The 21,889-nt window shown below is 38.9% G+C and overlaps 1 protein-coding gene across 1 annotated transcript; it reads left to right on the forward strand.

Annotated features, from left to right (window-relative positions):
• Window positions 1–1,388: 1,388 nt before the first annotated feature.
• SUB1 (SUB1 homolog, transcriptional regulator) lies at window positions 1,389–19,606 on the forward strand. Its single transcript, XM_003792925.3, has 5 exons — window positions 1,389–1,464; window positions 3,822–3,894; window positions 7,401–7,523; window positions 17,500–17,608; window positions 19,281–19,606. The coding sequence occupies exons 2-5, from the start codon at window positions 3,823–3,825 to the stop codon at window positions 19,358–19,360; spliced, it is 384 nt and encodes a 127-aa protein (XP_003792973.1). The 5' UTR covers window positions 1,389–1,464; window position 3,822; the 3' UTR covers window positions 19,361–19,606.
• Window positions 19,607–21,889: the final 2,283 nt, after the last annotated feature.

Here is a 21,889-nt window from a genome sequence, read left to right on the forward strand (position 1 = left end):
TTTTTTTGGGAGTTTTTTGAGACAGAGTCTCACTCTGCTACTGTGGGTAGAGTGCCTTGGCATCATGATAGCTCATAGCAACCTCAACGTCTTCGGCTGAGGTGATTCTCTTGCCGTAGTCTCCCAGGTAGCTGGGCCTACAGGGTGTGCCACCACGCCCTGCTAGTTCTTTTTTTTAGAGACAGAGTCTCTTTTTATCGCCTGTGGTAGAGTGCTGTGACGTCACAGCTCACAGCAACCTCCAACTCCTGGGCTTAGGTGATTCTCTTGCCTCAGCCTTCCGTTTAGCTGGGACTGCTGGTGCCCACAACACCTGGGTATTTTTTGTTGTTGTTGCAGTTTGGCTGGGCCAGGTTTGAACTGGTCACCCTCGGTATATGGGACTGGTGCCTACCCACTGAAAAACAGGTGCCGCCCTCCTAGTTTTTCTATTTTTGGTTGAGAGGAGGTAGCGCTCTTGCTCTTAAACTCCTGAGCTCAAGCAATCCACTTGCCTGGGCCTCCCAGAGTCCTAGGATTAAGGTTGTGAGCCACCGCTTGTGGCCTCATTTTTTAGTAGCTATTTAGCCTGACACTGCACCAAGTGAGTAGGGTCTAAATTTTCCATTTTCCCTCAGTAGGTAGCAGCGTGAGTGGAAAGGTGGCCAGGTTTGAATCATAGTCCCCTTTATAACTTTGAGCAACTTATTTAACCTTGGTTTCCTCATCTATAAAACTGAGAGAATAATCATTCTTACTTTGGAAGGTGCTTGTTAGGATGAGTAACATACATAAAGTGTCTCCTGCAGTATCTGACACATACTGGGTGCTCGATAAACCTTTGTTTAATAAATAACCTTCTACGTATCCTTGGCTGTAATAGGCATTCATCAAATATATATTCAAATAATCTACTAGCTATATTCCTGCTAGTATGGATTTCTCTTGCTTTCTGTGAACTACCTTACATCTCCAGGACTACAATTCAGAAATAAAGGTTGTGTGGCCAGGGACTTTTGCAAAGATTTCTTGCCCTTTCCAGAATTAAACACTGTGACTTTGGCTTCCTCCTTTGGATTTTAGCTGCCAGTCATATATTTAGGGAGGTAGGGCGGGGGTAAGAGGAAGATCATTTCTAAGAAAATGAGCCAGAGTGTTGATCTTTTTCAGTAAGGACCCTTCACTTCAATGGAACAAGCTCGGTGCTTGTCATTCATTTTTTTATTAGCTCCTTCAATTCACTCATATGGCAGATGCCATCTTGCCGCATTTCACTTTCCTGGCGTCCCTTCGGGACGAGGGGCGGGCCCTTTAAAGCCCTGGAAAGGGTAGGACAATGTGTTGGTTTCCGCGAGAAGGCCACGCCCCATCACGTGTCTGCGGTCTCAGAGGGGCGGGCCCGGCGACTCTTGGTTTCCGTCACTTCCGGTTCTCTGTCAGTCGCGAGCGAGCGAGCAGGAGGGTGCAAGACTGCAGGAGCAGAGCGTGAGTGCACTGGACTCCCGCCCCTATTCCTCTGGGCCGCCACCCGTTCGACCCCCACCCGCCCGACCGGCCTTGAACCACCTGCGGCCCTTCCCTCCTCTCGCCTGCAACGGCTGAAGGGAAATGGCGGCTCTGCCTGACCTCCCCCTTTCCAGCCTCGGCGTCCTGGGCCCCCTCCCCTCGACCCGGTGCCCGTTGCCTTGGGCCCTTCGATGCCAGATGTCTACCCTGGGAATTGAGCTGAGGCAGCCGGCGCTGCTGCCCTGGGCAGCTGGTTGCTGGCCGGCCGGGGGCGAGGAGCTGTGGGGAAGGGGTCGTGGCACCCCCAGGACAATGCGGTGGCGACTAGTCCGGGCGGGGCGCGTGCGGGGCCTGCTCCTCCTTCCGGCCTCGCTCGGGCCCCCGCCCTTTCCCTGAACGCTGGGGGCGCGCTGGGGAGGGGGAGGGCAGATGCGATCTGGAGGGGGCGGCGGGGAGAATGGCTGGTGTACAGGGGAGGGAACGCTTCGAGGGAAGAAAATGGCGCTTGGTGCAAGTCCCGCCTCTTTCCAGAAGGTCTTCTCCGCACTCCGCCGCCTCCCACGCCCCCTCCGACCAGCCTGTGCTCCCTGCTCACGCTTTTACCAGTCCGGGGGTTCTGCCAGCTTCCTAGCACCACAGGACCCCTTCTTGGGGTGCTTACCACCCTCATGCTGTACCAGATTCTTCATCTAGTTTTTTTCCTAATCGTCTCCCACGTAATTAGCAAACATCTAAGAGTCGGTTTTTTTTTTTTTTTAAGTTGCGTTTTGTGTCTGTCCTACAATATCGCTTTCGGTATTATTTATCTGAAATGCAAGTCTGTCCTCTCCCCCTTTTTGGAACACTGAAGGCTCGTTAAGTAAAAGTAAATTTTGTCAGAAGTTCACAGAGGCTGACTTCAGTTACCACTTTTTTGGAACAGATTTCTTATTTGGGTGAATTCAAGGTGGTTCTTTGAAATGATTTTAAGCCCCCAGACAGTTTTTAATGGCAGATTGTAGTGCTTGACTGTTGCAAAGCGAGAAATAGCTTGCTTAAATCATTGCTTTTTAGACAGTTTTTTGGCATTTGTATTAGCTAGTATAAAAAACTGAACTAAATTGATTTTAGATATAAGGTTGTAAAACAGGGCAGTAACATGAAGAACGTATGAAACATAGTTGTGAACGTTACTGTTACCGTCTAAATTTACTTCCTTTAAAGAAATTAACAGTTAAAATCTGCATGTCGGGTCGGGTGTGGTTGGAGCCTTTTGCATTTAGGATTAGGATGGCCCAGTTCTTTTACCTTGACCTCCTATTGTGGAACACATTCAATGACAATATTTGCAAGTGTAGCCTAGAAAGCTAGATTATTTATGATTTTTTTTTCCTGGGGAGAAATTAAAGCATATACAGACAGATACATACAGAGTATTGTCTTTATTAGGCCCTGTACAGCAAACAAAAATTAGAACCCAGTCTTCTAAGAGGTGGAGAGCAAAAGATACTTTGATAGTGTGTATGCACATGACTTTGGAATTCCTTAAAATTTGTAGTTTACGCTTACTGATAGTTTAGGCTCTCTGATTGGTGCTCTGGCATTCAATAAACATTCACTTGGAAGCAAGGCATTTGTAACTCTGGGGGGACCTGGGGAGCTAAAGGCATAGTATGAATTTGAGGAAAGATTTTGCACCTTTCATAAACAGATTCTTCACATTTTAATTATATTTCAGTGTAGAAAATCAGTGTAAAATGTAATGAATTATTGTGAATGATGTGTAATTTTGTGAACTCTTAATTAGTACCTGTTCTTTAGTTGATAAGGCCAAAAAGTAAAAATTAGCTTATACAAAACATGAAAAAGTGATTATAATCTCATAATTAATGAGGTATGTATTTGCATAGTACAAATGTTTCCCTCATGTGTGAGTTTTATGGTCAGTTCCCCATAGTGAATAATTTGACACTAGGTTTGATCTCATTAGTGAGAAGTCTAAAGCAGTAATGAATAGAATTCACATTTCTTCAGGTTTTAACAATAATTGTCAGCTGCCTTCTGCAATCTAACATACTCACAGACATTTCACTCCTGGACTAAAAATGAAGTATAAAAAGAGACCTTACTGGCTTTGAGAAAGAGGTGTGGGAGTATATGATGTTCCCCTTACAGAGTTCAGAACATTATTTGCAATTTAGAAGAGCAAAGATTAAAATTTATGCTCAGTGTAATTAAGTCTAGTACCACAAAATGGTAGAATGAACCATGAAACGTGTCTTTGATTTTTTGATTGGGGGAGAGTTATGAAGGTAGTAGAGTAACTTGTAAATTAACGTGATGTATTTTTCTTTCAGAATGCCTAAATCAAAGGAACTAGTTTCTTCAAGCTCCTCTGGCAGTGATTCAGACAGTGAAGTTGACAAAAAGGTGACTATTACTGCACCAGTAATTTTTGTGATACTTAATTTAGCAATAGTGCCCAGATCCCATTCTGAAAGGTTAAAAAAAGGCATATGAGAATTTACACCAAAGTGTGAATCTGGATGGGTATTTCTGAAAACACAGATGGCCTATAGATCACTTGACTAGATGTCCCTAGGATGCTTTTTGCCCATTGACACAAATAGGACTTAATGCAAATTATACTTTCACAGAGAACCTTTAGGAACTCTAAAGCTAGAGAACCAGTGCCCTGTGCTCCAGGAGAGTGGAATTCTAATTTGCCATTATTCATAAACTGCCTAATCTGTAGGTATAATTTCTATTACAATAGTTGGGCCAGATTACCTTGAAACCACCCATTACATATCCGAAAGGGGAGGGTTCAGGTGAAACTGTGGTAAGGGCCTAAAAGTCTGTGAAGACACGGGTCTAGCTAAAAATAATAATCAGTCACTGTCATCTTGTTTGCTTCTCTATAATTGCTCCTGTGAAGCAGCTGGTAGTCATAATGATTCTTAACTTTTTACATAGATAATATCACCTTCTTGAAACCTAAAGATAGTCTCTGAGATATCTTCTAGGCCCCATATCCCAACAGCCCATACCAAGAAACTGACTCAACTAGAATTGTGACCCCAACCCAGAACTGCCTCAACACGAGAAAATAATTTCTCCAAACCTCACTGGTTAGCAAACCCAACTACTTAAATCTTTTGGCCACCAAGCTATCTTTAAAAACCCCATCTCCCAAATTGTCAGGGAGGTGATTTTGAGAGATTGCTCCTGTCTTCCCACATAGTACTGGTTGGAATTGAACTCTTTTTCCATTGCACCCCCAACTGGCTCTTCTCTGTGCAGTGGGCAATAACAACCCAGATGGGTGGCAGAAACCTGACGGGTTTTTTTTGAGACAGAGTCTCACTATGTCGCCCTTGGTAGAGTGCTGTGGTGTCACAGCTCACAGCAACCTCCAACTCTTGGGGCTTAAGCAATTCTCTTGCCTTAGCCTCCCAAGGAGCTGGGACTACAGGTGCCCTCACAATGAAGGAACAACTGCTGTTTTTTTGTTGCAGTTGTCATTGGTGATTTTAGCTGGCCCTGGCTGGGTTCTAACCCGCCAGCCTCAGTGTATGTGGCTGACGCCCTACCCACTGAGCTATGGGTACCGCCCAACCTGAAGTTTTTAATGCAGTGTTTATTTTGACAGCCTTCTCAGCTATTGATGCTTATCTGCCTATAAGGATTTCTGGTACATTTTAAGTTTGAATGTTACATGACCTAGTCCCCTCCTTTTAGTTTAAATGGTCACAGGCAAAGCTAACGTGAAAAGGACCCATTTTGAGAAAATGGGCTTTTTCTGCATTAAATAATAGCTATACTGTAAGTGGTGTATTTTGCTTAATTGAGCATCTCAGTGAAGCATAACTGAGCATTTGACACTGTGGTCACATCTTCTTCCATGCAGAACTGTCCTTTGCCTCATAGACATTTACATACATGAATAAATATTTATATCCCAGAAATAAGTTGTATTTTTCTCTAATTGTGTATCTCTTTTGTAAAAAAATATGTAATTGGCTATCGTTAGTAGACTTGTAGTTTCCAGAAGTTTATTAAAAGCCGCAAAAACTCCCATCTTTTTTGTTCTCCCCTAACTTAGTGTTAGCTGAAAGAAAAGGCAAAACTTACGGGAGAACTTTGGGGAAGTTGGAACATTCCCCAAATAAAATAAATGTAAAATGTTCATACCTGGAAGGTTGAAACAAGGCTTCAGAGAGCATACATACTTGAGGAAGAAATTTCTTAATTTTTAAATTTGCACCTGGTATGGTGTTTGAATGTGTTCAGGTAACAAATGTGTATTGATGGCTCAGCGCCTGTAGCATAGTGGTTATGGTGCCAGCCACATACACTGAGGCTGGCGGGTTTGAATCCGGCCCGGGACAGCTAAGCAACGGTGACAACTGCAGTAAAAAATAGCCAGGTGTTGTCGTGGGTGCCTGTGGTTCCAGCTGCTTGGGAGGCTGAGGCAAGAGAATCACTTAAGCCCAAGAGTTTGAAGTTGTTGTGAGCTGTGACGTCATGGCACTCTACCCAGGGCAACATAGTGGGACTCTGTCTCCAAAAATAATGTGTATTGAACTTTTTTTTTTTTTTTTTTTTTGAGACAGAGTCTCACTCACTTTGTTGCCCTTGGTAGAGTATTGTGGCATTACAGCTCACAATAACTTTTAGCTTCTGGGCTTAGGCGATTCTCCTATTCTCCTGCCTCAGCCTCCTGAATAGCTGGGACTACAGGCGCCCACCACAACGCCCGGCTATTTTTTTGTTGCAATTTTGCTGGGGTTGGGTTTGAACTCGCCACCCTTGTATTTTGGGGCCAGTCCCCTACTCACTGAGCCACAGGCGCTGCCCCCTATTGAGATTTTGTATGGCAGACAGTTTATTAGTCTACAGCAGTGGTTCTCAACCTTCCTAATGATGCAATGTATTGTTAAAAGGGGGTCACAGCCCACAGGTTGAGAACCGCTGGTCTACAGGGTATACCTGAAATCCTGATGTAAATAATAATTGGTTTCTGTTTATTGAGCTGAGTTAATTTTTTACTTTTGTCCCACATAGTAATATTGATCCTATAGTTATGTTAGATGCATCCTTGTTTTCCATTTCATCTTTTACATGTATGTATAATTTTCCTAGCCTTGTCAAATTTAGTACCTTAATTTAGTTATATGTATTAAAAGTTACACTTTTCCACCGAGAAGGAACATGGCTGCCATCTACTGTTTTGGTTAGGAATTCTAGATGTTTTTATGGGCTGATAGCTCATTTTGAGAATGAGACTGTATAAAAAGCTTTTACAATAAATGCTGCTTTTAAGATATAGTTGTGATTTTTGATTGCTAGTTTTAACACACAGCTGTCTTCAGTGATTTTTGTTTTTTGTTGAGGAAGTTCTTGAATTGTTGACTTCCAGTGCCCAGTACAAAATAACTCCCTTCAGTTTTGCATAATTTTAAATTCCTTCAGCCAATTTAAATCTCTCTTGGAATAGGCAGGCTAGACATAAATATTCATATCCTACAAATGGAATAAGTTGGATATATTCTTAATTAGTATGTCTTTTAAAAAAAATGAACTAGCTTTAGTAGATTAATGATTTCCAAATTTATTCAGAAGCAGCAGGCCCCTTATCTTTTTTTCTCCCAAAGAAATCTTATGTGGTATCTCAAAATGGCAGTTCCTCTGGTTAACACTCTAATGCCTGGGGTATCTTTTGACATCCTGAACGCGCTAGGTTTAACTGGAGGTCAAATTCATAGTTGTATTGTTATGTGAAACTTGCTTATGCGTATGTTTATGCTTGTTTCTTAATGAATCAATGTAGTCTTTTGGTTAAATCTTAAAAAGTAATGAGATCTTTTGAACCTGAGAAGTGTTTTATTCTCATGTGTGCAGATTTTAACCATATTCTTGCTTTTTCTTTCAAGTTAAAGAGGAAAAAGCAAGTTGCTCCAGAAAAACCTGTGAAGAAGCAAAAGACTGGTGAAACTTCAAGAGCTCTGTCATCTTCCAAACAGAGCAGCAGCAGCAGAGATGATAACATGTTTCAGGTAAAATTGATTATTTCCTTAGATCCAGAGGAATTATTTGGCTTGATCTGAAGAAGTATAAAAGTACCTTAGTCTGATAAAGCATAATAATCTTTTATGTGTGTTATTATCCTCTTCAGGATATTTATTAAAATATAAGAACAGATTAGTAGAAGTAAAAGTAATTTATATAATGCTGGATTATTGCCGAAGTCTCAGAAGTTTTGGTTCATTTAAAACAATACAAACTTACGTGTTATAGAAATTCAAAAGCGATTGAGAACTGCATGTTTAAGGAGCAACTCGGAGAAGGCAGGGTCAGGTATTGGGCTATGAAGTATAAGGAGGATTGGCCATGTGACTTGCCTAATATGGGCTTGATGAGAAGCGCAAAAAGGGAGTGGGTTGAATAGGTAAAGTGAGGTAACTTCATTAGAGCGACGTGAATGAACTCGCCTGGGAGGACTAGTATAGCTTCTTTTCTTGGATTCCTTACCTTGTTTTAGGGAGACTTGATATTGGCATCACTGTATGAGAAGTATTTGTGAGGGGAGAAGTGTGGGAATAAAGGAATGCAGCTCAGATTGCCTAGGTAATCTAGATTACCTTGTAGGCTTTAGTATGCCTAGATTGCCTTGTAGGCTTTAATATGAGGTGAGATAAGGGCTTTGATGGGTTTTCCCAAAGAAGAAATAGGGAGGATTATGAGATACTGGGGAAGAATGGATCAGAGGAATTTTAACAGTTAATGAAGATGTGGACCTGATTATAAATGTGTTAAAGTAAGTAGAATCTCTCTTAGGGTGCTTGAGGGTCTGGTTGGGAAAAGTTCATGTGGGATCATCTGCTTGGTTGACTGAAGCCATCCACTGAGGTAAGTTTAATCCAGAGGAAGAAAAGAAAGTGGTTGAGGACATGTCTTTGGTGATACTCAGATAGGGGATGAAAGGAAAAAAGAGTATGTAGGTCAAGAGACAAAGTGAAAGAAAATTAGAAGAGTACAGTAAAGGGAGCCAGAAAAGGATCAGTGTTTTGGGGAGGCATAAGTTTTAGTTGAAGCTAGAAGGTTGGATGGATTAAGGCTAAACACTTACTGGACAAGAAAGTGAGGTTGGCATCCATGTGTTTTTGGCCTTGAAAGGTGGAGTGCCAGGAGTGAAGTGAGAGTGGGAAAGTGGAATTTTTTTTTTTTTTAGCTTTTGCCTTATACTCTGGATGAAGAATATAGGCAAAGTGCAGATGCACTATTTAGTTATGGGTTTAAGTCCTTTGACTTCTCTGTAACTTAGAGAAAGTAGGGGCAGACAAGGTTAATTTGGTAGGGAACATAAGTAAATGTATGTAAGGAAAAATTCTGAAAGGGCCCTGATTGCCTTGAGTAGACAGTAGATTGAATGCTTACTGTGTTAATGTATTTTATTCAGGCCTTGCCAAGTTGCAGGTTGCAGTGATAAACTTAATAGATGTAGTCTGTGGCTTCATGGAATTTATGGGGACAATAATTACACAGATAATCATGTCTATAATTAAAATTATTAAGATGAGGGCTGGGAAGTAAAAGGGCAGATTATTATGAGAAATCAAGTGTTCTGGGAGTCTCTTCCTGAGGAAGTGGCATTAAATAAACCCTAAGGCATTAAGGAGGAGGTAGAAACATGACGGGTTTGGGTGAGGGAAACACTTTTGAAATACAGGAAATTGTGTTGTGTTACTACCTTGAAGTGAGTAAGAGTTTAGATTGTGCAGGAATTATAAAAACTCTGTGGCTGGAGCCTGCAAAGTCTGGCTGAGGGTATAGACAGGAGATCCACTTGGAGAGGAGAGTCAGAAGGCCAGATCTTGCAGAGCTTTCCTCTGGGGAGACCATGTTAAGAGTTTGGGTTTTAGGGTGGCACCGCAGGGTTACTCGATGTTACCCTGTGGCTGGCTCACTGGGTAGGCCGCCGGCCCCATATACTGAGGGTGGTGGGTTTAAACTCGGCCCCAGCCAAATTGCAACAAAAAAATAGCTGAACGTTGTGGTGGACGCCTGTAGTCCCACCTCCTCGGGAGGTTGAGGCAAGAGAATCGTCTAAGCCCAGGAGTTGGAGCTTGCTGTGAGCTGTGATGCCATGGCAGTCTACTGAGGGTGATAAAATGAGACTGTGTCTAAAAAAAAAGTTTGAGTTTTATTTTGAGTGCAGTGGGAAACTATTTAAAGGGGCAGAATGAAAATGGAGTCTCTTTTCCTTTTTAAGACTTTTCGTCCCATATAGAATCGAGGGCTACTTTGGGATATTTTGGCTTAATATGTTTGCTGGGCAACTGCTCTGCACTTGTCTCTGATCGGTTTTGTTCACTGTATGCCTGTTTTGTACTGTGTAATATTAGAGCATCTATGGCCTTTCAGTGGATTTTATCTTAGCTGTTCCATTCCCTATTTTATAGATAAACCAGGGCCCATAGTTCAGAGATTCTGTTCTGTTAGTTTTGGGAAAACCAGATCTATTTTTAGGGAGTAGTTTTCTGACCAAAAAAAGGAGTTTTAATTCTTAAATTCTCATTTGGAAAGGTTCTTAAGCTTCCTGAGGCTGGCTCTTGAAAGTCCACATTGGCTTTATTTTCTGCATAGGGACAGTTTTGTTTTCAAAGTGGCTTTCACAGATGTATTAATGTAGACATTTTAAGAGATAATATAATATTTAATTTTGTTGACATTGTAGCTTTTTCTTTGAATAGTACTTTGGCCACAGAAAAATATTTTAGTGGCTGTACTGAATTTTAATTGGCTTAAGAGCGCATTAGAGTATACCAATTAAATAATGTAAATGAGACTTTCATTTTTATTAATAATAAGGATTTGATAACTTTTTTAAAAGATGAAGGATGGGATTTGGGGAACAAAAAAGAGTACTCACATTGTGTTTTGTAAGTTTCTTTTTTTTTAAATTTGTTTTTCATTTACTAAGAAAGTACTTTGAAGTCTACTCAACATAGTGGACTATTTTACAATTTTAGCCCGGTCAGGCTTGACCCCGCCACCCCAGGTATATGGGGCTGGTGCCCTACTCCTTGAGCCACAGGCACCACCCAACAGTGGACTATTTTTAAACATTGATGTAGCAAACATTTGAATCTTTTAGGACCCAGGATAGAGCTGTATTTTATCAAAAACAAATAGGTCTGAAATCCAAATTAAAATTGGCTGTTGGCTAACAGTAGTAAGACAGGATTTTTTTTTTTTTTTTTTTAACTAAATACTTATCTCTTGAGAATAGAACTAGAGGAAATAATCTTAAGTTCTGGTAAGGTAATGTACATCAAGCATACCAAAGGAACATCGCTGTACTAGTCTTTTATATTCTGGAATTACCTGGGAAAAATCCTGACCGAACGGGAAATATTACTAGATGTTTGCCTTCTGGTTCTCTCAGCTCTGAATTTTAAGAACTTGGCTCCATGGGGAAATACCTACCTAAGATGACATTTGTGATATTAAACATAGACTGGAGAACTATCTTATAATTACATTAGTATTTATGTCTTAAAAGATCAGAATGGTTGAGATGTTGAGAAGTTTGATCCGTATTTTCATTTAGTTAGGCACAAATGGTCGATAATACCGCTTTAGTCGATTTGATGATTTAAGGATAAACCTGATACTTTAAAATTACCTTTTAATTTAAAATGATTATTGTTGATGCAGGTGTTTTTAATGAGATCCATGAATGGACTTTAGGGGCCCATGAAATTATATACTTTTTAATTTATGTTTTTTTGATTTGAAGGGATTATTTATAACCTTTACCAGACCTTCAAAGATGATCCTTATCATCTTTGATAAGGATCATCAAAGGATGATCAAAATTTAAGAATCACATTTTCATGCCTTTTTCTCTCCTGCCAATTTCCAAATTATATGCATGTAAACTATATTTTCTGTAATCTGGTTATGTTTTTTCCCTAGGAAATGTTAGTCTAATGATCTTTATTTTTTCTGCCTTTAATTATTTTATGCTTACACTACTCATCATCCTCATCACTTTTCATATTTAATTTTTTTTTGGTTATTGTTGGGAATTCATTGAGGATACGAAGAACCAGGTTACATTGATTGCATTTGTTAGATAAAGACCTTCTTATAATTGTGTCCCACCCCCAAAACGTGTACTACACACCGTGACCCTCTTCATATTTAATTTCTGGTAAGAATTTGTCAGTTTTATCCATTTCTCCTCAAGGGAGAGGTGACTGTTGGGCAAGTTCATTTCTTTTTTCTTTTTTTCTTTTTTTAGGTAAACTTCATTGAGGTACAATTTTATGCAAAATAAAATGCACACATTTAAAAGCCTAATTTGCTGGACTGTGACAATACATACACTCTTGTGGCCAGACCATTTTCATCCCCTCAGAATGTTCTCTCTTGGGTTTACATTCATATCTCTGGTCACATCAACCATTGATCTTTTTATCAGTGTAGATTTATATTGCCTGTTCTTGAACTTCATATAATGGAAGCATTGCAGTCTATTTTTGTGTGTATGGGTTCTTTTGCACAGCATGTCTTGAGATTAATCCTACTGCATGTATGAATAGTTTGTTTTTATTGCTGAGTAGTAGTTTCTTGTATGATTATACTACAGTTTGTTTATCCATTTGCCTTTGATGGATGCTTGGATTGTTTTGAGTCTTGGCTTAGGAATAAAGCTGCCGTGAATATTATTCTTGTACAAGTCTTTTTGCAGACTTTTTTCTCTTTTGGATAAATACTAGATAGATTTGCTTAGATCATAGTATATGTTTAACAGGGTAAGAAAAATCATCAAAAATGTTTTCCAAAGTAGCTGTACCATTTTACGTATCTATCAGCAATGTCTGAGAATCTAGTTTTTCCACGTCCCCACTAGGTGATGTTAGTCTTGTTAAATTTATCCATTTCAGTTAATGGGTATATAGTAGTAGCTTATTGTGCTTTTACTTCGCATTTTTTAAATTTTGAGTTGGAGATAAATCCTTTGCAGAGATGCAGCGAATATTTTTTCTTTTTTTTTAGTTAAGGGAAATTATTTTCTTTTTCTTTTTTTTTTTTTTGGCCAGGGCTGGTTTGAACCTGCCACCCTCCGCATATGGGGCCAGCGCCCTACTCGTTGAGCCACAGGCGCCACCCAAGGGACATTATTTTCTTTAAAGCAATCTAGTTTAAAAACAAGCTGAAGTTAAAAGAGAAGAAAGAACATAAAATCTAAGAGACAGAAACAAACAGGAGGAGGGAGGGCCAGCCATTTGTCAGCAGCCTCCATGTCAGGTCATCTCCATTTCGGAGATGAAGTCATCACAGATTATGTTGGTTCGTTATTTTCTCTGTGTTGCAGTCTTGAGTACCTGCTCCTTCCTCAGCCTTTCTTGAAAGGCCCAGTCCTCCACAGCTGCAACTTGAATAAATATTTTCTTTAGATCTGTGGTTTGCCTTTTTTATTTTTTGAAGCTTCTTTTCCAAGAAACTTTAATTTTGATTAAGTCCATTTTATCAGTATTCCATTTTTTGGTTAATATTTTTGTTTCTTATCTGAGACATATTTTGTTTACCCCATGATTAAAAGCTTTGCCATTTTTTTTTTTTTAAATTTTTTTACTTATTTTTTATTTATTTGTAGAGACAGAGTTTCACTTTATCACCCTCGGTAGAGCGCTGTGGTGTTACACAGCTCACAGCAACCTCCATCCCCTGCGCTTAGGTGATTCTCTTGCCTCAGCCTCCCGAGTAGCTGGGACTACAGGCGCTCGCCATAAAGCCAGGCCATTTTTTTGTTGCAGTTTGGCCTGGGACCAGGTTTGAACCCGCCACCCTTGGTATATGGGGCCAGCGCCCTACTTACGGAGCCACAGGTGATGCCCTAACTTTGCCATTGTTTTTTCTTAGAAGGTATTTTATAATTTTAGTTTTCGTGTTTAAGTCTATGATTCAGATGAAAGAATGAATTTCTTTATGGTATGAGATAGGGATTGAGATCATTTCCTATACCCCATACAGTTGTTTTAACATCATTTGTTGAAAATACTATTTTCTCTCTTTGAAGGACCATGATTTTTTTTTTTTCTTTGAGACAGAGTCTCACTTTGTTGCCCTGGGTAGAGTGTCATGGCATCACAGCTCACAGTAACCTCAAACTCTTGGGCTTAAGTGATTCTTTTGCCTCAGCCTCCTGAGTAGCTGTGACTATAGGCGCCTGCCACAACGCCTGCCTGTTTTTTGGTTGCAGTTGTTGTTTAGCTGTCCTGGGCCGGGTTGGAACCTGCCAGCTTCGGTGTATGTGGCTGGCGCCTTACACACTGAGCTACGGCCCCGAGCTGACCATGGATTTTCATAAAGAAAATCAGGGCATATATAAACTGCATTTATTTCTGAATTTCATTTTATTCCATTGACCTATATATCTGTCTTTACTCTAGCACCATGTTGTCTTTACTGTATTTTTATAGTGAGTCCTAGAAAGTGCTGACAGACACTTTGGACTCCAGCCCCACTGTCCCCTTCCCTCCCTCTTTCCCCGTCCTGGGGATCTCCCCTGGTTCTTTCCTTCCTTTGGAATTTGTAGTTTGTGTTAGGCAGCAGTATAAGGTTTGTGAAAAAGTCTTCTATGAATAGTTTTCAGTTCATTGTGACTGAGTGAAGTGCATTAAAGATGCTATTTGCAATGAAAGTCAAAAGGAAAAACTTGCTCATTTACTACTGACTGGAACTCTGGATTCCTGTATTCAGAGTGGTTAGAGGAATTAGTAACGTGGCTAGCTCCATCTGTGGTATCCTGTTGGTTATAGTTTGTATTGCAGGATTCTGCTTGTACTGATTTTATTGTGGTAAAAAACATAAAAATATATTCACATGCTTGTGAAACGGATTTCTAGGAGTTTTTCATCTTGTAAAACTGAAACTCTGAATCCATTAAACCCTCTTCCCCTTTTTGCCTGCCCTGTGTAGCCAGTATTTTATGATTTGTTCCTATGAACTTGACTGCTTTAGATACCTCATCTAAGTAGAATTATAGAGTATTTATCTCTCTGTGACTGGCTTTCACTTTGCACATGCTCAAGATTCATCCATGACAGGATTTTTCTTTTTTAAGGCTGAGTAATATTCCACCTTGTGGCTTTCATACACAATCTGTTATCCATCTGTGGCTGGACATCTGGGTTGCTTTTTTGGTTATTGTGAATAATGCTGCTAGAAATATGGATGTGCCTTCAATTCTTTTGGCTGTACGGCATTTTACTGCGTTCTTTGCCCCAAGTTTTGATGGGAAAATAAGGATGAGCATTATACATGGGTAGAACTAATTCTGCATCTTTTGTTTATACTTATGCTCTTGAGATTGGAGAAGAGGGATGGGGGTAGCTCGGGACTTAACTTGCTCAGAGGTGTCCTCAGACCCCTTCCCTGCCTCTTCCACCTTGCAGCTCATGGGAATGTTGAAAGTCACGTGGCTGGGCATCGGTAGCTGTGAAGGGATGTGGAAGGGGCAACACCATCTCATAGGAGCCCAGTTCCCATCTTTCTCTTCCACTTTTTTCTACTTCCCAAGTACCATTTTAATATCGTGCTCTTTCCCCTCGCTCACCCAAGAGCCTTTCCTTGGAGGGTATACACAGCTGAGAGAACTCTGCCCTGGAACACTTCCATCCTGACCTAAGGCCTGTTGGTGACATTTGCTGCTCCCAGGCTCACATCCTCTCTTCACGAGAGGGGAACAGATTCAGAACTGTGGACAGCAGCCTCAGTGCTTCTCCTGTTATAACCCTGCATTGCTTTTGCTGGGCTGAGAACCCCAGGAGGGGGAAAGAGGGAGGGAAGGGGACAGAGTCCTAGAGAGCTGGAGTCTTTACCTGTTCCTGTGAGCAGAGCCAAGGCTTGAGTGACTGAGAGCTGAACCCCTCACTAGTGCTTCCTGTGTTCCCTGTACCCCTTGCACCCCAACACCTCATGGTTCTGGCCTGGACTGCGGGAGTCCAGCCCTGTGGGGTTTAAGCTTGGGCTTTTTGCTTGACCAGAGCTTCCGTACTACATGATATTTTTACCCAGAGCTCTTCTGTATTAGCATTCTGGCTAAGGCGCCAGCCACATACACCTAAGGTGGCGGGCTCGAATCCAGCCCGGACGAGCCAAACAACAATGACGGCTGCAACCAAAAAATAGCCGGGTCCCAGCTACTTGGGAGGCGGAGGCAGGAGACTCGCTTGAGCCCAGGAGTTGGAGGTTGCTGTGAGCTGTGAAGCCACGGCATTCTACCCAGGGGGATAGCTTGAGGCTCTGTCTCAAAAAAAAAAAAAAAAAAAAAGGCTGAAATAAATGAAATATTTTTTTCCTGAAAGTTTTGGGCCAAAAACGTGGGTGCACATTATAACGACAATTATGGTATACTTAGAAGTGGGATTGTCGGATCATATGGTAGTTCTGTTTTAAATTTTTTGTGTGTGTTTTTAGGTTTTTGTGGAATCTTCATACTGTTTTCCATAGCAGTTATACTATTTTACTAATGATGTTTATAAATGTAAAAGGTTTTGGAAAATGCTAAGTATACTCTGTTTAATTCTTTTTAGAATTTTTTTTTTAAATGGTGATTTCCTTTGGCTGAAGTTTTGATAATTGAGAATAGTACACTTGATTCTTGAACAAAGCAGGGGTTAGAGGCACCAACCCCTGCATAGTTAAATCTGAGTATAAGTTTTGACATCTCAAGAACTATTAATGGCCTGTTGTTGACTGTAAGCCTTACCAATAACATATATGGTCAATCAGTTGTGTATTTTTTTTTCTTTTTGAGACAGAGTCTCACTTTGTTGTCCCTGGTAAAGTGCTATGGTGTCATGGCTCACACACCTCAAACTCTTGGGCTCAAGCAATTCTCTTGCCTCAGCCTCCCAAGTAGTTGGGATTACAGACGCCTGCCACAACGCCCAACTATTTTTAGTCTCACTCTTGCTCAGGTTGGTCTCAAACCTGTGAGCTCAGGCAATCTACCCACCTCAGCCTCCCAGAGGGCTAGGATTACAGGTGTGAGCCACTGCGCCGGCCTAATCAGTGTGTATTTTGTATGTTATATGTATTATATATTGTATTCCCACAATAAAGTAAGGTAGAGAAAAGAAAATGTTAAGGAAATCATAAAGAAAAAAATACATTTATAGTCCTGTCCTGTATTTATCATTATTATAGTTTATGTTTTGTTTATAAGATGAATTATCTGTTGAAATGGCAGGCCAATTACAGCTGCAGATCTCAATCTATGATACATATCTAGCAATTCAAATTTTTTTGTAATGCTATGACGACTTCTTGGGAGCACTCCCAGCATTTCCAGTGGCTCTCTGATGTTATGGTCTTGTACAAACATGATAAAAAATATATGCAAGGACTTTGAGAGATCACTTTTTACTACAGGATGCAATTTATTGGAGCGAGGAACTGCTCACGTGGAGATGATTAACATCACATGGTACGATGCTTTCAACAGTTGAAGCATACTGCAATAGCAAGAGGAGAAACTATAGTTTTTGCAGTTATGATTTAAGACTCCATCTTTTGACTTAAGTTTCTCTTGACTGAACGGTGCTATGTATAGTCTGTACAAGAGTTTGGATAAGTTTTAATAAATTTTAACTTGGTAATTTTTTTGTGTATTTGATGATAGTAAATGATAAAGTAGATGTTCACCTACATATATTTTGACACTCATGACGTAACTTGTTTCTTAATATTTTTGGTATTTCTGGAATTGTGAGGTTTGTCTCCTAGTGTTTTCAAATTGCTATTAATCCAAAAATTTTCTCAACATACATAATTTATTGAAAAAACATCTACGTGTAAGTGAACCTGCATAGTTCAAACTCGTGGTGTTTGAGTCATCTTCATGATTAAAAGCAGAATGAGTGTACAGCAAGTTGTATGAATATGTTCTGAACAGACATTACTGTTAGAACAATTCTTTCTATGTTTTTATTTATTTTTTTGTTTCTTTTGCAGATTGGGAAAATGAGGTACGTTAGTGTTCGGGACTTTAAAGGGAAAGTTCTTATTGATATTAGAGAATACTGGATGGATCCAGAAGGTGAAATGAAACCAGGAAGGAAAGGTGAGGTTTAGTTCTTTGAATTTGGTTCTAATGTTGAGACTGAATTAAAACTTTTTTACTTGAAATTGAGTTGTTGGCACAGAGGGTAAGGAAGAGCTTTATTCAGTTGATTCTCTATTTTCTGTAGTTGTTTTAGACATATTTTGCTTTTTTAATAAGCTATGTTAAATCCAGTTGTTAGGAATAAAAATCAAAAAAGTAACATTTCTAATCCTATTTTAATTGTCTGCTAATTTATAATTAAGAAATAATTACAGCATTTCTGAAGCAGATTAGGCACTATCTGGGAAGTTGCAAAATCAGGAATGGAAAAATACTGGTTTGCAGTATTTCTTTTTGATTCGTAGCTCCTAATGGCTATTCTTCAGAGTAGTATTCAAGTGGGTCTGTTTGTGCTTCATCCAGTTCCACACCAGTTAGTTAGCATTGTAAAAGTATACTTTAATTCATTTGCTAAATAGCTAGAGCACATTTGTGAATCAATTTCAATGCAGTATTCAAATTCAGTATTTGGATTGCTGCTCTAGATTGATCCTTATCTAATGAAAAACGCATCCTTATTTAGTTTTACTCTGCTTGCCTCTTAATTTGAAGTTTGAAAGGTACCTCCTGTTTGTAGTTTTTTGGTTTGTTTTACTCACCCCGTATGTTTTTGTATGCTCATGTTTTCAAGCATACAAAGTGATTGGTCATTTCGCTTTGTTCCTGAGTGGCTGATGTCAGATACTGTTCCTGCAGACACTTCGTGGAACATTTTGATTAGCTTTTAAGCCTGCCCTTTGGTTGGTGTCCCAGTTTTTATTCTTCTTTCCAGTTCCATGGCCTTCCACCAGTTTGCTGAGAAATATATTAATTCTTTTAATTCTGGTTTATTTTTCTGTTTATACATGTTAATAGAAGGCTGCAAATATTGAAATACAGAAAAGATGAAAAATTTCTGTTCATACCTTTACGTCTTAAATTTAGATATCATCTAAATTTTTGGGGGTGTTTACTTATGTGTGTGGGGTGATATGCTATTCTTTTATTCAGATTACTTAATTATTTACAACAGGTCTTTGGGGCTAGGTACTGTTTTACTGGTGAGCATATTGAGGCTTAGAGTGTAATGGAATTTCTTTTTAAGTTTATACAATTAGTGATAGGCTAGCATTTGAACCCTAATAGGTTGAATTCAGAATGCACACTTACCTAGTGTATACATTCCTGGATGTCCAGAAGTCCTGGATGAATCACATCTCAGGGATTTTTCTAAAGTGAAATGAATGTTTCAGGAAGAACTTATCACAGTCACCTTGAATTGTTGTGGAAGTTTTGGGCAAATGTTGGAACCAACTGGACATAGTAATGGGGTGTTAACATGCTAATTTTGGGCCCGATCACCTGCCTACTTATTTGTAGGTGTTTATAAGATATGTATCTTCAAACCATGATTTGTTCTCATTGGTTATAGGAGGTATTTTGTAGAGTATGCTGTGGAAGTAAGATTAAATTTAAGATTTGCTTAGGAAATTGTGATAAATGTGGAAGAAATGCAAGAGATTTTTCTCTGACTATTGTAGCAATGTGCCATCGAAGATGGCAGTTTTGATAAAACAGTATTCAAGTTAGAAGTATGAAAATCCTCAACCTTAAATAGATTTTCACCTTTGAATTCTTAAATTTTGTTTAGGTATTTCTTTAAATCCGGAGCAGTGGAGCCAGCTGAAGGAACAGATTTCTGACATTGATGATGCAGTAAGAAAACTGTAAAACCCGAGCCGTACAAAACCTGTATTGTTGTAGTTGTTTTAATCTGTCTTTTTACATTGGCTTTGTTTTCTAAATGTGCTCCAAGCTATTGTATGTTTGGATTGCAGAACAATTTGTAAGATGAATACTTTTTTTTAATATGCATTATTAAAAATGTTCTGAGTGAAACTAATTGTCAACTTTATTAAGGAGGATTGCTTTGTGCCCATAACCCATGTAAAATAATAAAATGAAAAACTACAATCTCAACTGTTGTAGCCTTTTTTGATCAGAAGAGTTAGTAATGTTTAAGGCCCAAAGTAACAATTTTATAGACTTTTTAGTTTCACTTCAGCCTTTACAGTAAGAAGGATTTGTATTGCATTGAGTTGATTAACTTTTGGTTTGTGAAATCCATACTTGATCTGTTCTGTTCCAAGCACATATTTATAGACTTGTTTGACTTTTCCGTTCCAAGGATATTTCACTCTTCTTTACTTCATTTTCTTTTCATAAATTTTTGTTCAGTTTTCATTTTACTCCTCACTGTTTTCCTTGAATATATTCTGATTTGCAAATTTAGTGAAACTTTCAAAATGTTATGTCAATAAGGTACTTACATGAGAACTGCAATCACTAAATTTACTGTATTAAAATTTTAGCAGATATAGTTTGATAAGCAACATGGCTTGTAGGAAAACTCTGAGCAAGTGTATGCTGTTACATAGTGTTCTGTGTGGTTATCTTACTGCTTAGTCTGCAGAAAATAATGACTTAGGTGAGTTGTTCGTTTTTCTTTCACTTATTAACTGTTCACCATGGGATGATGTCTATAAAATCAGATATTGTTAAATTAGACTAGGATTTAATAAAAATTGTGAACGCTTACTGGCCTAACATTTTATTTTACAACATTGCATATAGATTTTCTGTAGCCAGAGACGTCACTGAGCTTTATTGTCATAGTAGGTAATGTAGGTAGTTTGTAGGGAAAGAGCATATCAAGCATATCCTGGTGTTCTTTGGTCTTTGCATCAGTAGACTCAGTTATTTTGTAGTTAATCTACTGGGTAGTGGCATTCTAGACATAATGTTACTAAGTTTTAGCAGGGGCTCATTATGTGGTTTTCATTTAACTTGATGATGAAGCAGACAGATTGAGGCACAGATTTCAGGGGCTTTGCAGCAATAAATAGGGCATGGTGTGCCTTAGAAAAATAATGTTTGTAAAGGGAACTATAACAAATGAGAGAAGGTGGCAGTGAAAAGGATTCTTGTCTGAATGATATACACATGATATTTTGAGATTTTTATAGCATCATTAGGACACAATTCTAGATAGAATAGTAGACGGAAAGGTTTAAAGATGTAAAAAATTCTAATTCACAAATTCTTTTTGGTAGCAAGTCTCAGATGGTTACTGCCACTAAGGGCTACCATTATGAGAGAGTTTTGCACTAATTGCTACCAAGTTTGATTCCTATGTCTAAAGCATTTTGTAATAGAATTGTTAAGGATTTAATTTCAAAGCCATCTGGCAAGCCACATAGTTACCAGTTTATTCTGGCAGCTATTCTTTTCTTTCTTTTTTTTTTTTTTTAAATTTCTTAACTTTTTTAGTGCATTTAGCAGTAACCTTAAATAGGTGCAAATTGGTAAAATAAATTTGTATTGTAGTCTTCAAATAGTTCTAGTGTGTTCAAAATATATATTTTAAACAAACATGATTGATAACCCCTTTATTTGGGAACATGTGTGTCCTATTAATTAGATAGATTTTTCAAATATTTCTTATTTCTGGCACACAGTAGTTAGAACACAACTTTTGATTTTGGTGTAGATGAAAATGAAGTGATGGGTAAATTTCCTAAGTTTATATGAATTTAGGAAGTGTGTACATTTTGAAACATCTGCTAATGTAGAGATGATGCTGAATTCTATTATCTAGGCATTTTCTAGCTGTTTAGCATTCTATTAATAAAGTATTTCTCTGGCACAGTTGGTAAGCTGAATGCTAATGTCATTAAATTATGTTACTGGATATGCTGTATACTGAAATTATCTGTGTGTATGTAGGAAAGGATGAGAACTGGGTTAAAAGAAGAAAAAAATTAACTTATACTAAAAAGAAGGAGTAGAGTACTGTTGTTTTCTGTTTAAACTTTCATAAGATTTCTCCCAGGAAGAAAGGTTGGCATTTTGAGGGCTGAGTATCTTCCTTGTCATGCCAAAATGGATTTAATTAGTGCCGGTCCTCAGGTTACGCCCTTCTGTATCCTCTGTATCAGGGCTTTCTAATAGGTATTTCCTCTTTGTTTTTAACAAAATATGCGCAGCATCTGGCCAATTTCCAGTGCTCACAGCATTTTATTTAAAGAGCAGCCACTAAAAAAGAACTTTCTATTATTTGATTATTCTCTTTTACTTTGCTTTATAAATGCCTAAGAAGGTCTTTCAAAGAATACTGCTACCTCATTGGCTAGTCAAGATGCTGTGATCAACCTGTTCTACATAATGTCTTTAGAAACAAAGACAGAAGGAAAAAAAAAA

Source organism: Otolemur garnettii, unplaced genomic scaffold (assembly GCF_000181295.1).
Source record: "Otolemur garnettii isolate 467f Iridium unplaced genomic scaffold, OtoGar3 scaffold00063, whole genome shotgun sequence".
Classification (NCBI taxonomy): Eukaryota; Metazoa; Chordata; class Mammalia; order Primates; family Galagidae; genus Otolemur; species Otolemur garnettii.

Coding starts and splice junctions, on each gene's coding strand:
- SUB1 (XM_003792925.3), top strand. CDS start 3,823: ATGCCTAAATCAAAGGAACTAGTTTCTTCAAGCTCCTCTGGCAGTGAT. Junction 7,524..17,499: donor GAGATGATAACATGTTTCAG/GTAAAATTGATT, acceptor TTTCTTTTGCAG/ATTGGGAAAATGAGGTACGT. Junction 17,609..19,280: donor AATGAAACCAGGAAGGAAAG/GTGAGGTTTAGT, acceptor AATTTTGTTTAG/GTATTTCTTTAAATCCGGAG.